General features: G+C 36.3%; 1 protein-coding gene across 3 annotated transcripts in view; it reads left to right on the top strand.

Moving 5' to 3' along the window:
- Slc25a13 (solute carrier family 25 member 13) overlaps positions 1 to 15,372 on the top strand; it is a 169,296-nt gene that overhangs the window by 74,304 nt on the left and 79,620 nt on the right. For all 3 annotated transcript variants that reach the window (XM_003475007.5, XM_063242426.1, XM_063242420.1), the window contains one exon: positions 12,944 to 13,083. In XM_003475007.5, the coding sequence (XP_003475055.3) occupies positions 12,944 to 13,083 (140 nt within the window). The remainder of the gene's footprint in view (positions 1 to 12,943; positions 13,084 to 15,372) is intronic.

Genomic DNA, 15,372 nt, shown 5'->3' on the forward strand with positions numbered 1-15,372 from the left:
TTATAATTTCACCTAGGGAACCTAAATTAGTCAAATTCATAACAGCAGAGTAGAAAGTTGGTTATCAGGGATTGAGGGTGGAAGAAATAGGGAGATGTTGGTCTAAGGGCCCTTTCAGTTCTAAGATTAAATTCTGCAGACCTAATGTTGGTAGCCTTAAATATGAGCTATATTCTTGAAATAGTGTATCCATATATCAAAATCATACTGTATACCTTTTATATATATATATATATATATATATATATTTAATTTGCCAATTATAGCTTATCAAAGCTGGAAAATTAATAAAATGTATAAAAGTGTATTCTCTTTGTGTGTAATACGATTCATAAAGCTGTATTTATTGCTTTAATACTGTTTTGAACAGTTTGGTTCGTGAAAAACCAGTCATGTTTTGGCAAGCAAACCATGGAGACAAACAAGTGAAGTCACCTAAATCTTTAATGATTTTAAATCTCTTTTTCCTTTCCGATGATTGTACTTTGCTGCCTGTTGGCTGTCTAAGTGAGGAAATAGACACTTAGATACATGAGTGCAATGTAGGAGCTACCAGCAGATACACAGTATTTGAAGTCATTGAACTAGATGAAATAAATTAGCAGGACAGGGGTAACTCCTGAGTACCAAGTATGCTGTAGGACTGGAACTACAGTAATAAACAACACTGAACAATCTTTCTCTTCTTAGAGCTTGAATTTTAGGGATAGAGATGTCAACCAATGAAAGCTATCTGACAATTACTGTAGATGTTGAGATATACTTTCTGTAAGTGGGTAGAGGTATGGAGGCTGTCTGAGTCAATCTAGAGGAATGACCAAACAAATATAAACACTGCAGTGCTGCATGGTGTCTGTGCATTCCAGAAAGGGTTGGTAGTGCATGCTCTGGAGGTGATGGTCACATGGGATGTTCTGGGGCAATCAAGGCAGAGTGACTGGAAACCTGGATTGAAGTCCTATCTGTGAATATCTACAGAACCATTCCAGAGAGTGAAGCTATCTGGCTTGGTCCCTGTGGCTTGGGATAAGAGAAGAATCAAAAGGAAGGAAGTAAGTTCAGGCAGAAAGAAGCTCCTGGTCCTGTTCCGCTCTAAAGACATGTAGTTTCATATAATCTCATGAGAGAATAAACACAACTGGTATTTTTATCTTTATTGATCACTTGCTGCATAGCAGGCACTGGGCTAAATGTTTTGTGTGTAATTTATTATGCAGTGTTTGCAACGTAGGTGGTCTGTACTGTACTAATTTTCCTAGGAAGAGGGAAAGTGGTTTGGTAAGGATATTAGAGGTGCCTGTGTTGGAGCCAGAAGAGCTGCCCTTCTCAGAGGGACTGTTACTAATGTGCCACTCTGCCTCCCCCTGGTGGTGGTCAGACTTGTGCCCTACAGGTGAGACCTTCCTCATCTAGGTGGCTGGCATCTACCTTATTGGTCTCAGTCTGTATCAAACCCTAGGAGTGTTTAATATTTTTTCAGAAGTAAAGGCCAATAAGCAAAGCATTAATTGATATTTCGTTTCACTATCAGGGGGAAGTAGTTATAAGGCGAGAACATACCTAGATTAGAATTCTCAGTATATCAAGAAAGTGGCCTTAGTCGCACACATGTCTGGGTCACTTATGAAACTGTACATGGCTTAGGCTTTACCCTGGAAAGCTTTATCTTTGAGTATGAACAGAATGCTATGGCACTGGGACCACAGAGTGGGAGAGATATGGAGAGGTAGTCTCAGGAAAGGCTAAGGTAGAGGAGGCCCTTGATTGAGGGGTGCAGTTTAAAAGTTTTGAGGGGGCACTTGGTGGGGGGGGCATCATTTGATAAAGCACCAGCCACAGAGCCTCTGAGAAAGTTTTTTTTGTTTTGCTTTTTTTTTTTTTTTTTTTTTTTTTTTTGATATGAGAGGCAATTGGGAACCAGTACAGGTTCTTTGGATAACAGGGACAGAATCAGAATGATGCTTGGAAAAGATCATTTGTTATAGTGATTGATCTATGGTAAAGCCAGAAGCATACATGTCTCTAACACTTGCTTAGGCTTCATAATATGTACATGAAACAGATACTCATTCCATTTGTGAGTGGAAGACCTGAAAGTCAGACTTTTAAAGGGCCTACCTGGTGTCTGAGCAGGGTGATCCAGACTCCTTGGGATGGTAGTTTCCCTGAGACTTCCGTTCTACCACGTTTCTAAATGATGCTGGGGGAGCAAAACATTTCCATTGTGGGCTGTGAGAGAGAGAAAGAAAGGGATCTAATGAGGCTTTTATCTGAGATGTTTGGCGTTGTAATCAGTCTTCTGATGCTACTTTAAGACACTTACTCCTGTTTATTGATATTTCCTCAGTTATTATATTTTGTAAGCGTGTGACAGTAGTAGCCTAACTCAGTAATAGTAGAAGACTTGAATCCCATTTAGTCTAGTGGACTGCTTGAAAATGCAAAGTGCATTTAAATACTATATCACTTCTGTATGTTAAAATCTAAAATTTTATTTCTAGAATTCCACTACATATTTCTCTTTTCCTCTGATTTATCTTTTTCATTACCATGATTGAAATTTCAAAAAACATTTTATGTGCAGTTTTAGTTTAGTTTGTGAATGTGACACATTTCATTATTCAAATCTTAGTGAGGCTGTCTGCAGTTTTTAATTGAACTTTAAAATACCGGATTCTTAACTTTGGGGCCCTGGTTGAGTGTCAGAGTCATGAATGGCCATGATTGTTTGTAATATTTTGTCTAAGTGAGCACCCCTCCCCAGGAGAAGAAAGTGCATAGCTTTTAGCAAATCTCAAAGGGGTCAGTGATCTGCCAAAGATAAAAACTGCTTTTATAGAGGGGCAGTTGAGCTAGTGGACGTATATCTCATTTAAGACTTTCCCCGCATTGCTGTTAAAAACATTGGTTGTAGAACAGTTTGCACTTGCTTGAAAATATAATAATAATTGTCAGTTCTTGGATGCCTTTTGAGTTAGGATATATGAAGAAGTAAAATATTTTGGACAACTATTGTATAATAAACACATTTGAAAAGACATTTTTCTGTAACTAAAATACATGGAGAATAATTATAAAAAATATAAAAAGAATCATTTGGTTGGGCATCTACTAAAACCTCTGGAAGGAAATTGGTTCAGGTTTTCATGAACTCTGGAATGGAGGAAACCATCCTGCCCTTTATGTCTGTTCTCTCTGCCTGGGGTCCAAAAGAAAATAGTCCAATCTTATCCTTTTATTATTATTTTAATGAAAGAAACTTAGTGCCCTACAGTAGAGTCTATTTTGAGGTGAGGCACCCAACTATATTTTCTTAACAAACACTTATATTCCAATAGGAATAAGAGGCCCAAGGAAAAACAGTGTGAGTTTTGTAAGTAAATTCCCCAATGTGGATAACAACTATGGCCTGCCTGTGTACCAAACATCTTGTCAGAGATCGGAGACACTGCTCAGGAGCTGTTCCAGTTCATTGGGTCAAAAATCCACTATTTACCAAAAGCTAAATACGGATTTGCACGATTGACCATAATGGCTTCAATTTTGAAAGATAGTAGTATCAGAGAGCACTTTCAGTTGGTGGGATAATTTGAGAATGGTGCATGCTCAAATGGCTAAAATATTGTACTTTTTATTACTTCATCACTCCACTTGGAAAATAGGGAGGGGGAGAAAAAGTAAGCCTGTTGAGAGGGTAGGAGAATGTCAGTTGGAGAGTAAATCACAGTAGCCCTGTGAAGCCACTCCTTAGTTAACTACTGCCTAAAGGTTAACGGTTCTCTAAAAGGCTACCATGGTGTGGAGAAACTGCACTGCGGACACTGACCCTTGTGTGTGTGTGTGTGTGTGTGTGTGTGTGTGTGTGTGTGTATGTCTGAATGCTTGTGCAAGATCAAGGTTGAAACGAACTTGTTAATAGGAAAGAAGATATAGAGAACAGAAAACTGCTAACAGTAAACTCTAAAACTTGGAGCCTGGGGAAAAAATTGACTATTTTAAACTGTTCAGCTCATTTAAAAATAGTAAAATTACACCATTATTCTTGCAGTATGAGAGAGAGAGATAAAAATACAGTTTTTCTAAATTGGAAAATTTCTGTAATCTTGCTGCTAATGACTGATTTCTTCCAACAGTTGCAAGGCAGTTTTTGCTCTGATAGGTTGATAAAAGAAACAAAATCAAGAACATATTGGAAGTTCTCAGAGAAAATTACAGTTTTTAGGTATACGTTGGGGGGTGGATAGCTAGACATTTTAATTGAAATAAAACAGTTTTATACTAATATGGGATCGCTGTGGGTGTACATTTGTAGTACATCTGCTCTTGAAGCATTTAAGTAAGGTTAAATATATGTTAATACTTCAGTAAGAAAATTATTTTCGATAACATCCGCCTAAGGAAACTAGCTTAGGAAATTGGTTTTTTAAACAATATAGATATTATACTTGCATTTGCAGAATGAGTTAGAATCCTTTGTGTTACTTTGTGAATTTCATTGGAGTTTCCTGGTTGTGTTCTTTGGTGGTGATGAAAGTTAACAGTAATTAACATAACAGATTAAAGCAAGCACATCTGGAGAGTCACCACAATCTGCTATATGCCTCCAAACACCATTTTAAGTGACCTACTTTTGGTGTTAAAGAGGCTGATGATGACTTATTCTATTCTAGTGAAAGTTCTTTTTCTGATAGAAGAAAAGCATTTCACTTGGTGTCCTCACTGATTTTGTTAGTGTGTGTGATGAATGATAATCTTATGTTCAGTGTCTGCTGGTCTTGAACCTTTTTCCTTGCTAACCAGCATTCACAATGATGGCTTGAATGGTGAATTAATCTTGAGGATTTGTAGGCCCACCAGATTTTAGAACAGGATTCTTATCGGTGAAGTAGAACATGAGTTCCCATTGTAATAGCATGGGTGTATCTGTATACTGCCTCCATCTCAAATCTGCTGATTCAGAATCTTTGGGCGTGGAGCTTTGGAATGTGTCTTAAACAAGCTCTCCAAGGGAGCATACTTCATACTTCAGCTGAACAATGGCTGGTGTAGTTTATGGCTTTCTTTCATGCTTGAGGAAACAGCTTAGAGGGGAAAAGGTGACTGGTTTCATGGGAAACAGCTTTGTCTTTGGGTAGTAGAAAGACAGTACTGTTCTCTCCTGCATGCCACATGATCTTAAATCAGGGGAACAGGAAGTGTTTTAAATTAGTCTTAATTCTTACATGCCCTAACATATATGGCTTCAGCATCATATTTAGCTCAGCTTCACTGTGTGGGTGCTTATTTTTTGAAAGATACTTATCACCACTGTACTTACATGTTTGGAATAATAATAAAAAAGTTCATAGGGCATATAAGAACTCAATATTAATGTGCAGTACTTATGCTGGGCTCACTCTGTTTTAATGGCACCCATTTTCTCCCTAGAACTTCCTTGAGTGAGTCTGAATTGTACCCAGACTATTTCTTTCCTCTTCAGACCTTTAACTGTGATTAATATAAAAAGGCACTTGTCAAAAGGGTTTGAAATGGCAACCTTGATATTGGAGCATGTGGTAGTAGATAGGTCTGCATCCACTTACTCCATTATGTTATTTAACTTACGAATTCAAGAATTTGTCTTTTGCTCCTTGCTTAAAAGACGATGACCATGTAAGCTGTTGTTAACTGTATCTGCAGAGTGGAATATTATTTCTCTCGGGGAAAACACACAACTTGCTTTGAGGATTTAGCAAGTGTTAGAAAAAGCAGGAAACTGTTCAGAAATAAAGTGTGGTCATTCCACATGTTTAACAAACATCCTTTTTTGTGTTCATTGTATTAATAGAAGTTTTTCAGAATCCATGAGCAATATATTATGGTTTAGTGTTTCAGATAATATAGCTTGATGAATCTTTTTTTATTTAATGGAAAATTTGTTTTCATTGGTTTGCAGCTCCAAAAAATGAATCCTTTAGAACTAAAGTGCATTCATTTAGTTATTCTGTATGGAAACAAAAATGCAGAAAGTTAAAATTTGCATAAGTGAAGACCTTGATGATTTCAGATTATAGTGCAGTAGAGGTTAGAGAATAAGAGCTCATAGAATTTGTGAAAACAAATTCAGTCTAACCATTTAATGGCATGTGCAAAGTAATTTGCCAATTAAATATTTCTAGTATCTGAAAGATCTTCAAAGTAAAAAGTGGAGGTTCCTAATCTTTTTTAATTTTGTATTTTAAGAAACATAATAGGAAATTAAGTAGCTTTCTATCACTTTTCATTTAAAGTTTTAGTGTTTGAACTCAGAGAATGATGAATTTAAAATATTTGAAGAAAATTACTGCCTTTTGAGAAATGTATAAACTATAATATTTCCAAATCATACTGTGCCTAATTTTTTTGTATCATGGTAAATACTTGGTGCCTAAATAATAAATTGCATATAATTATGACTTTAGGTTTTAGAATTTTACCATCTTTACTGTTCACTCTTCTTTGTGTAAAGCATTGTACTGGGTTGCAGAGTAACCCTTTAAGATAGATATTTTATTTCTGTTGTAAAGATGAAATGTAAAGATTTTATTTCTGTTGTAAAGATGTTCAGTCAGTCTAAGCAGTTTTTCAGTTCATAAGACCTGTGATATGAATCTGCGGTAGCCCAGGGTTTGTTTTTTTTTTTTTTGTTTTTTTTTTTTTTTAAATAAAAGCAACTTTATTGAAATGTAATTTACTTATGTAGACCATATGAGTTCATGGATTTTTAAGTATATTCATTGACTTTTTTTTTCTTCTTCAGATTTCTGTTCCTTGGTTTTCTAGGTAGCATAGGTAAATGTCAGACAAACATTTTTAAATATGGAATCTTTGATATAAATGGGTTAATTTCATTTTTGGTTGCCAATTTCAGATGTATAGGAATACAATAGATTTTGGTGTACTGTTCTTCTGTTTTTCAGCTTTCATGAACTCATTTCTTAGTTCCCAGTGTAGTTTTTTCACACTTTCAGCTGGTCAGTTTTTGAGAGAGAGCAAGAGAGAGAGAGATAGAGCATTGTAATTGTCTTTTTATGATATAAAAAAATACAGCAACCTTTTAAGATTGACATAGTTTTGGGGAAAGCAAAGTACCATTAAGTGTGCTCTTTTGGTGAAGTCTTACCTTAAATAATATCATCATTATTTGGTTTGTTTGGCAGAGACTGAAATAACAATGATTATACTTTAAGAGATAAGCATTCTAGTTTGTTTTTCACTTTCAGGAGGGATGACTGAGCTTAAGAAGAATGTGACTATATGCACAAAATATACCTACAATAGTCCTGTACTCACATTCTAGTGCTAATTATGTTTGCTTCATTGCTTTGTATCACCTCAATCCAGAGGTAATATTTTAAGACCTTGTGTTTTAGACCAGGAGAGGGCTTCTGATTTGAGAAGATTTAAAATATTTGGAGTTTCCTCTCTCCTTTCCAGCACTATAGATTTAGGTCTGAGAATGGTGAAGGCTTAGTGATAGGAGAACAACTTGAGTCTTCCATGGAAAAACTCAAGGGATGCCAGAGGAGCCAGATCTAAACTGGATTTGAAAATTGCTTTTTGTTTGTTCGTTTGTTTGTTTAATTTTCCAATTTTCCTGCTGTCAGAGATATATTCAACTTCTTATTGCCTCTCAGGACATGATGAAATCTTAAACAGCATTAGATATGAAAACTATTTGTGTCTGCTAAAAAGAATATTAACCTGAGGTGATACGTCAGTGTCTTCAAAAGTGAGACGGGAATGCAGTATCCCATTGTGATTATTTATTTTGGTTTATAGATGTTGTCTCTAGTCAAAAACCCTCAGGCAAATATTTTAGAAAACTGATGCCTCAGAATGACTTCTTGAGCCCTAAGGAAATATGTGGAGACTTATGAGCCCACAAAACATTTTTGGAGGAAATGTGAATTTTCCAGAGGACTAAGACTTAATATTTTAAAAAGCGTTTATTAGCTGTGAGAATGAATAGAGATATTGCTAAGTTTCCTCTGCCAACAATCCTCACATCTTTTGCATATCTTTTGGTTTGTCCAATTAGAGTAGTTTGTCCTTCTTATGCTATCAGGGGAGTGAATAATAACTTTTGTAGTAACTAGTAACTTTTGTGTCAAGTGATAGACAACAAATTCTATTGTTTTGTTTTACCAAGTACCATCACCAAATACTTTTTCCACAGCAAACTCTCCTGCACCATAAATGTATCAAGTCTGGGAGTTTTAAAAATATTTTAACATTTAATTGATGCCAATGTCTGTGGCTTCCTGTAACAGGATTTGTCATAACTCAGGGAGCAGATGGTGATCGAACCTTGATTTGCTTCAAGAGAAATGAACCTTTCTTTGCAGTGTTTGTATCAGTTGACAAACTCTCAAGGGTCATTTTGGCAAACTTGCAGTGGCTATCAGGTTGTTTTATCTTTTTGTTTTTGTTTTTTGGTATTGTTTTGTACTGGAAGTTGAACCCACTGAGCTATATTCCCAGTACTTTTTAAATTTTTTAATTTTCATTTTGAGACAGGTTGATCCTAGGGTGGGCTCAAATTTGCAATTCACCTACCTGCCTGGTGCTCCTAGACTACTGGGAATACAGGCATCTGCTACTACTTATGCTAAGTAGCTTTGTTTTGTTTGAGTTTTTTGCTTTTTTGTCTTTGAATTTTTTTAAATTTTGAGACAAGGTCTCATTAAGCTATACATTGCTTAGACTGGGTTTGGAAGTGCAGTCCTTCTGCCTCAGCCTTACAGGATTACTGGCATGTACTTAAGAAGTCCTTCTTTCCTGCTTATGTGGCTTCCTTTTAAAAATTCTGTCTCCAGCCCGTTATGCTGGTGCATGCCTGTAATCCCAGCACGCAAGAAGCTAAGGCATGAGGATCAGAGTGAGTTTGAGGCTAACCTGGGCTACATAATAAGTTCAAAGCCAGCCTGGGCTACATAGTGAGACCCTGTTTAAAAAAACAACAAAAGAAAATTAAATTAACAAGATATACAACTATACTACTAATCTCTGTTCATCAAAAAGAACAGTTTGTGATTTCATTGTTCGATCATTTTTTTCATGCTGAAATATTGTAATCTGAATGACCACTTCAAATATAACAGTGTGCAACATATTAACTAGTATTAATTTCCTATAATTTTGTTTTGAAATTCTGTTACATTGTTTTTATTCTTTTTGTTATGTTGTTTTGTGTTTGAAATAAAAAAGGAGAGCATTAGGAAAAGACACCAAGAATTTAAAAAAGAAAAATTCTGTTTCCTAGCCAGGAGTGGCAGTGGTGATACATGTTTGTAGTACCAACAGGTTTGAGCCCAGCCTTGTGAATTTAGTTCAACTGAGCTAGGACCGTATCTCAAACTTAAAAAATTGTAAAGGACTGGGAATGTAGCTCAGTGCAAAGACCCTGGATTTAGTCCCCAGTATCATTAAATTTTAAACTAAGAAAAAATTGAAGATTGTATTTCCTTGCCATGGAGCCCCGCTATCATTTATGGTAATACAGGATGCTGGACCTGTAGTTGGATTAGTTCTTGTGAATTAGGTTTGGATACAGCCCATACCTCCTATCATCACTTCCCACAGAATCTAGCATAGTGCTTATAAATTGTGCTACTTAGGAGTTGGTAGCTACCTAATTAAGAACTGGCATTCATTTCTACAGTAGCTGGTAAGGGAGGACAGCCAAGAAACTGATACATGGGGACTGATTTTCCAAGTAGTTTGTACACTGCTCAGCTGCAGGGGTGCCAGTTACACAGACCATGGAATGAATGTTACCGTGTGAGGTTGTGTAATCCAGTACCCTGAATATCTTCTCGTATCTGCACATCACCAGTGTTGATACATTACTGCCGTATGCTGCCTGGTCTGGAGATGCTGCTTTGTCTACTTCCAAATACGGTGTTTTGATGGAAAGTTAAAAATTAGTGAAGAGTGAATCTAACCCTTTTATAACACTGTAAAGCTGCTGCTGCTTCTTTCTTCTTTCTCCTTCTCCGTCTCCTTTTCTTCTCTTTCTCCTTCTCCTTTTTCTTCTCCTAATTCAGTCCTCAACTCTTGCATCAGGAAAGCCTGGGGAGCTGTAAAGTGCAGGTATTTCGGCTTCCGGAGAGACTTAAAATCAACCTCGGAGTGAAGTTGGGGGTTTTAATAAGTAAAGCTGGTACTGAAGTGTTTTTGAATGTTTGTTGAAATAACTTCACAGAAACCGTAGTCCCTCAACAGGTTAATATTATTGTCTTTAACTTGTTTCACTGTCTATCGTAAAGCTTTTAAGGCTTACTAACTGTTCCCTAATACTTAGGGAACAGTTGTTCTGTGTTTGTCACATGAGAGACTCAGATATGAAAAATGGGCATTTGCAGTCAAGTGGTTAATAGTATATTTGGAAAAAATACACAGTAAATATATAAAAGTGCACATTTGTATAGTAGCATACATGTATATATCATATAAAGATGTCTTTTCATTAAACAAGTAATCAGAATTTACAATCAAGTGATAAGATTCAACTAATCTGCAGTGACTCAGTTGTAGTACTTCAAACAGTCATTTGCTTGAAAAACATTTCATGGAATAGTGGGAAAAATTTCACAATTAAAGACTCAAGTTTTTATTTAAATCTGACCTCAAGTAAACATCATGTGGTAGTTACTTTAATTATAGGGAAAAATAAAATTGGTTAGGATGAAACGTGTTTTATATTCATTCACTAGTGTTTAATAACAAATTCATTTCTGTAAATACATATATATATATAATAAAACAAATAATTGCTTTAGATTTATATACTGTTCGATTAACATCGTCTGTTACTTTCTGTGGAACATGAAGGGAAGGTCAAGGGAAAGGTCCTCATTTGACAGTTGGCCTAAGGTTATTCCATTCAAATTTTATTTCACCTGAATGCTTGGCAGAGAGAAATCTTCAAGTTAACTAGACATAAACCAGAAACCTATATTTGCTTCCTTATGTCTCTAAAATTTTATTGTATTATACAATTTTATTTAAGGTGTAAACAGGTTCTGATTGCCATACTTTTATCATTAAAACATTGTTTCTCAATCAGTAACCTTTATCATTAGAACACTGTCTTCCCAGGGTAGATGAGAAGACTGTGAGACTTTGTTGAATTTGGTTGGGCCTCTTCCTTCAGAGGCATAGATGTTAGAAACTAGAAATGAACCACATGTTATCCGGGTTAGGTTGTTTCGGTGCTGGAGAAAGTCTGGCTTTATGTCATTAAGGATTTACAACCATTACAGTAATGACCATATGGTAAGTGCCCAAAACATCTTTGCTGCTGTTAGTAGAATTTGGGCTGAAGTTATTTGAATTTTAGTTTGGTATTTCTTCTCAGGTGTTGAAGAAAGTTTCCTTCTTAATTCATTTTATAGCCCCTAATAGACACAGTATAGGCATACCCCGCCTGTTTCTTTTAGATCCTAATTCTGTTTTTTTTGTTTTTTCTTATGTTTTATCTCCCTCCCTCCAAAAAAAAAAGTAGAGAAGACAGTAAGCTCAGAGAAATTGAGAATTACACTTTGCAGCTTTTGTTGTCTTCATCAGGGCCCATGGAGGTTTTCAGACACCTTTTATAAAATTCATGACCAGCATAATTCTGATTTTTATTGCCTTCTCCATTCAAATACACAACCAACCTTGTGTTGATAGAGGCACTGCTTCAAGACAGGACTGGGGAGAGAAGTAGGAAATTTAGGGGAAACTGTAGGAACATGTCCCAAAGATTTTGGCAACATGTAGAGGGCTAAAACATTTCTTTTTTTTTCTTTTCTTTAGTTCTTTTTAAGTAGAAGCAGAAAGGGGGTAAAACATTCTAGACACAGTTTGCTCATAACAGTGAGCAGGTTTGGTGGGTATATTTAAAAATATGAATGCCAGTCAAAATTCATTACTATAATAATTTGTGTTGTTTCCAGTCTCCAAACCCACTATTATGGGGAGGAGGACACTAATAAATAAAACCATGAAGCATTACAAAGATAAGGCTCTCCATATTCTCTTCTGTTGGTTCTGTTACAGTTGTATAAGAGAGGTGCTGAGTCTGTACTATAGCAGAACATGTGGTTGTCCAATTTGAATGTGATTATTTGGATAATTTGAGAACTTCAGATCAAACACTTCCCCAAATGGCAGTGTAAAGTTAAAGAATCTGGTTACTGACTTTTCTTCCTCTCTTCTTTGTCTTCAAGTACAGCTTGATAAAGTTTTGACTTTTGAAAGTTCATCCAGGCTCCTAAGAATATTGAGTATGTGCTTCAAGCCCATAATTGATCTCTAAGTCTTCCAAAAACTTCTGAATAGTTTATAAAGACTTTTAAGTTTATAAAGACTGTTATGAATAGAGAAGGCAATAAAAATCAGAGTTATGCTGGTCATGAATTTTGTAAAAGTTATCTGAAAACCTCTATGGACCCTGATGAAGACAACAAAAGCTGTAAACTTTTTAAGGCTTCTGTATCGATTATGTTTTTCCTGTGACTAGTGATTAAATTCTATCCCCTATTCCTAGAAAATAACTAATACATCTTGAAGCAGAATAAATGAGATGATGATAAATGTATCTTTTTTTCTTCAGTTTATTATTGCCTTTAGGCTGTGTGCCTGTGTGTAAGTTGATTTCCCCCTTTTGGTGTGATTATTTGTTTTCATTTCTTGAGTATTTCCATGAAGGCTTTTTTGCTTTTATTTTTGCTAGAGTTTTATAGTCTGTATATGTGTTTAAAATGGTGTTACATTTAGCTCAGCGGCATAAGCATGCCTGCCTGGAGAGCGTGAGGTCGTCAGTTCAATCCCCAGTATTAAAAAGAAAAAAAGGAGTTACTTTATTATAAGAAGGAATAGCAGCATCCATGGAATCATATCTGACTTGCTTTGTTCTAATTGACTTTTCTCTTTTCAGAGGATGTTAAGCAGGTGTTTGGACAGACCACAATTCATCAACATATTCCATTTAACTGGGATTCAGAATTTGTACAGCTGCATTTTGGAAAAGAAAGAAAAAGGCACCTGACATATGCAGAATTCACTCAGTTTTTGCTGGTGAGTGTAGCTCTGAAAAGTTAAAAAGAATAGTTAAGTAAAACATGGGATCAGATTGTGTGTAAAAAAGACTTGAAATCCAAACTGTCATTTGTTGCAAACTTTGTAATGCTGGAAAGAATTACCCCACTTAGAAGTATTTCTCTTAGTCTGTTGTAACCATAGAATTAAATAGGATCTTAAAAGATTATGTAGATCCTCTTCCTATATAAAAGGAATACACATTGAGGCTTCCACAAAATCACATGGGTTCATCAAGGTCACTTAGATCGGGATGGGCAAAATTAGAATGTGAATTGAGAACTTATGACTGGCTCCACTATATACAGTGGTTAGTTTTTGGTTTTCCCTGAGAAATGAGTCGTGCCATCATCTAACCACAGAATTGTTTCACTTGAGGCCTTTAATACATTGTCATTGTGTCTCAAGCTTATTTGTATTGGATTCACCTGGGGAGCTTTGAAAACTTTTGTTGACTTGGTTGCATGTCAAGAATTGGACTTGATGGGGGCTGGGTAAAACCTGAGCATGTGTTTGAAGCTTCTCAGATAGCACTAATGTGCATCCAGGTCGGAGGAGCAGTGTTCTAAGGATACCTGTTTGCCATTAGCATCTCTGAAGGAATTCTCTAAACTGGAGCGCACCTCTCCTCCCCCATTCTTTCCTGTCTATCTGCGTTTTTGTTTCATTGAGATCATACCATTAGAGCACTGATGATGCCAGCAGAAGATAATATTTATGGTTAGGTTTTCTCCTGAAGCATCATTTTAAAAAGTCTTTAATTCCCATGTTAGCATTTAGTCACATTTGTTACCATTCATTATGATACATAGTATTTGCCATGATTTTTATTTTACTTTTATTTTTGGAAACCTAAGACACCCCTAAACCTGCTTTTGCATTTTCTTTTTAAAACCTGTGAATTTTTGTGACTCCCTGTTTTCAGTTTTATAAACATACATGTACTTAGGTGGCAAACAAAACATTAAGTTGTTGGATTTTTTGCTGTTGTTTACACAGGACATTGGCATGCTGTAGGAGGCAGTGTTCATTTTGCTGAGGAATAATTACAATAATGCTATTGAGACAAATGCCTCACATTGACTTTATGGAATACAGCCTAATTAACTTTAGTCTTAATGGGATGTTAGCAGTAGTAAGGATGATCACATTTCCCCCTTTAAGCAAGTATCAATTATGCTGAATTGAGTCGATTGTAAGCCACTGACAGCAGCTTCTAGGCTTTCCTAAAGATACGAGGAAGCCAGAGTCAAGGATTAGAAGACTCCAGGATTACTGCTTCTGTTTCCAGTTGTAGCTTGTAGGGCACTCATTTAAACTTGGCTCCTTCTGTGATGGCAGATGGAATCATTGTACAGTGTCCTGCATGGAATGATGATTTTGACTTTGAATCCAGAATGGAAGCATTGGATTTTTACTAGCTTAAAATGGCTTTGGTGAAATATATTGCCCAAGGCCTTTTGAGCCCAATCCAGACCCAGATTTAAGGGAAGAGGTCGATGTATCACCATAAGCTTACATGACTACCTGTGAGTACTACTTGTGATGTCTATCCTTAGGTCACTTCCTTCTCTTTCACCTGTTCTGTGTACTTCCTTTGAACTCTTTTCTGAATGCAGATAGAGCTTTAAACCTCTACTTCAGATGCTTGTTTTCTTCTTTAGAGTTCCTTGATAGATGCACATAGCTTCTGAAAGATACGAGTGAATTTAATCTCCTGTGTTTCAGGCTTGAGCTTTGTAAGCCATACATGCGCCACCACCTTTCTGCTTTAGGGCAGGGATCAGACACACAGGCCCCAGTTTCCTGGCTGGCGCCAAAGTTGTAAAGCAGATTTGTAGCTATTTGAACTGGGAAAATGCTGTACCATACATGCTGCTGCCTGTCACTGATGAGGAAGAGGAGCAGCTATAGGGACAGCTCAGAAGTGCTTGTGGTTTCAGAGTGCCTGCGGGGGGAAAGTGGCTCAGATTGCTTCCAGCCAACATGCATATTACCATGCTTGTGTGTGTGCATATGTTTGTGATTTGTGGGCAGCATCATTCCTTGCAAGTTCTAATTTTTCTTCATTTAATAAATGTTTTACTGTATCCAGTAGGAGTTTATTATAAATCACTCTGTAGCTGTGAAGATCTTATTTGGTTCACCTGTTCATCTTTATGTAGTCTGGACAAAGTCCATAGCCACTGAGGTTGTGGCAGTCATGGGCATTGCATACTTGATGAACTAATGTATGTTTTTTCCTATACTTTGTTTATAGAATTCATA

This window comes from Cavia porcellus, unplaced genomic scaffold (genome assembly GCF_034190915.1).
Source record: "Cavia porcellus strain 051 isolate PalLab524CR breed Dunkin Hartley unplaced genomic scaffold, mCavPor4.1 scaffold_2, whole genome shotgun sequence".
NCBI lineage: Eukaryota > Metazoa > Chordata > Mammalia > Rodentia > Caviidae > Cavia > Cavia porcellus.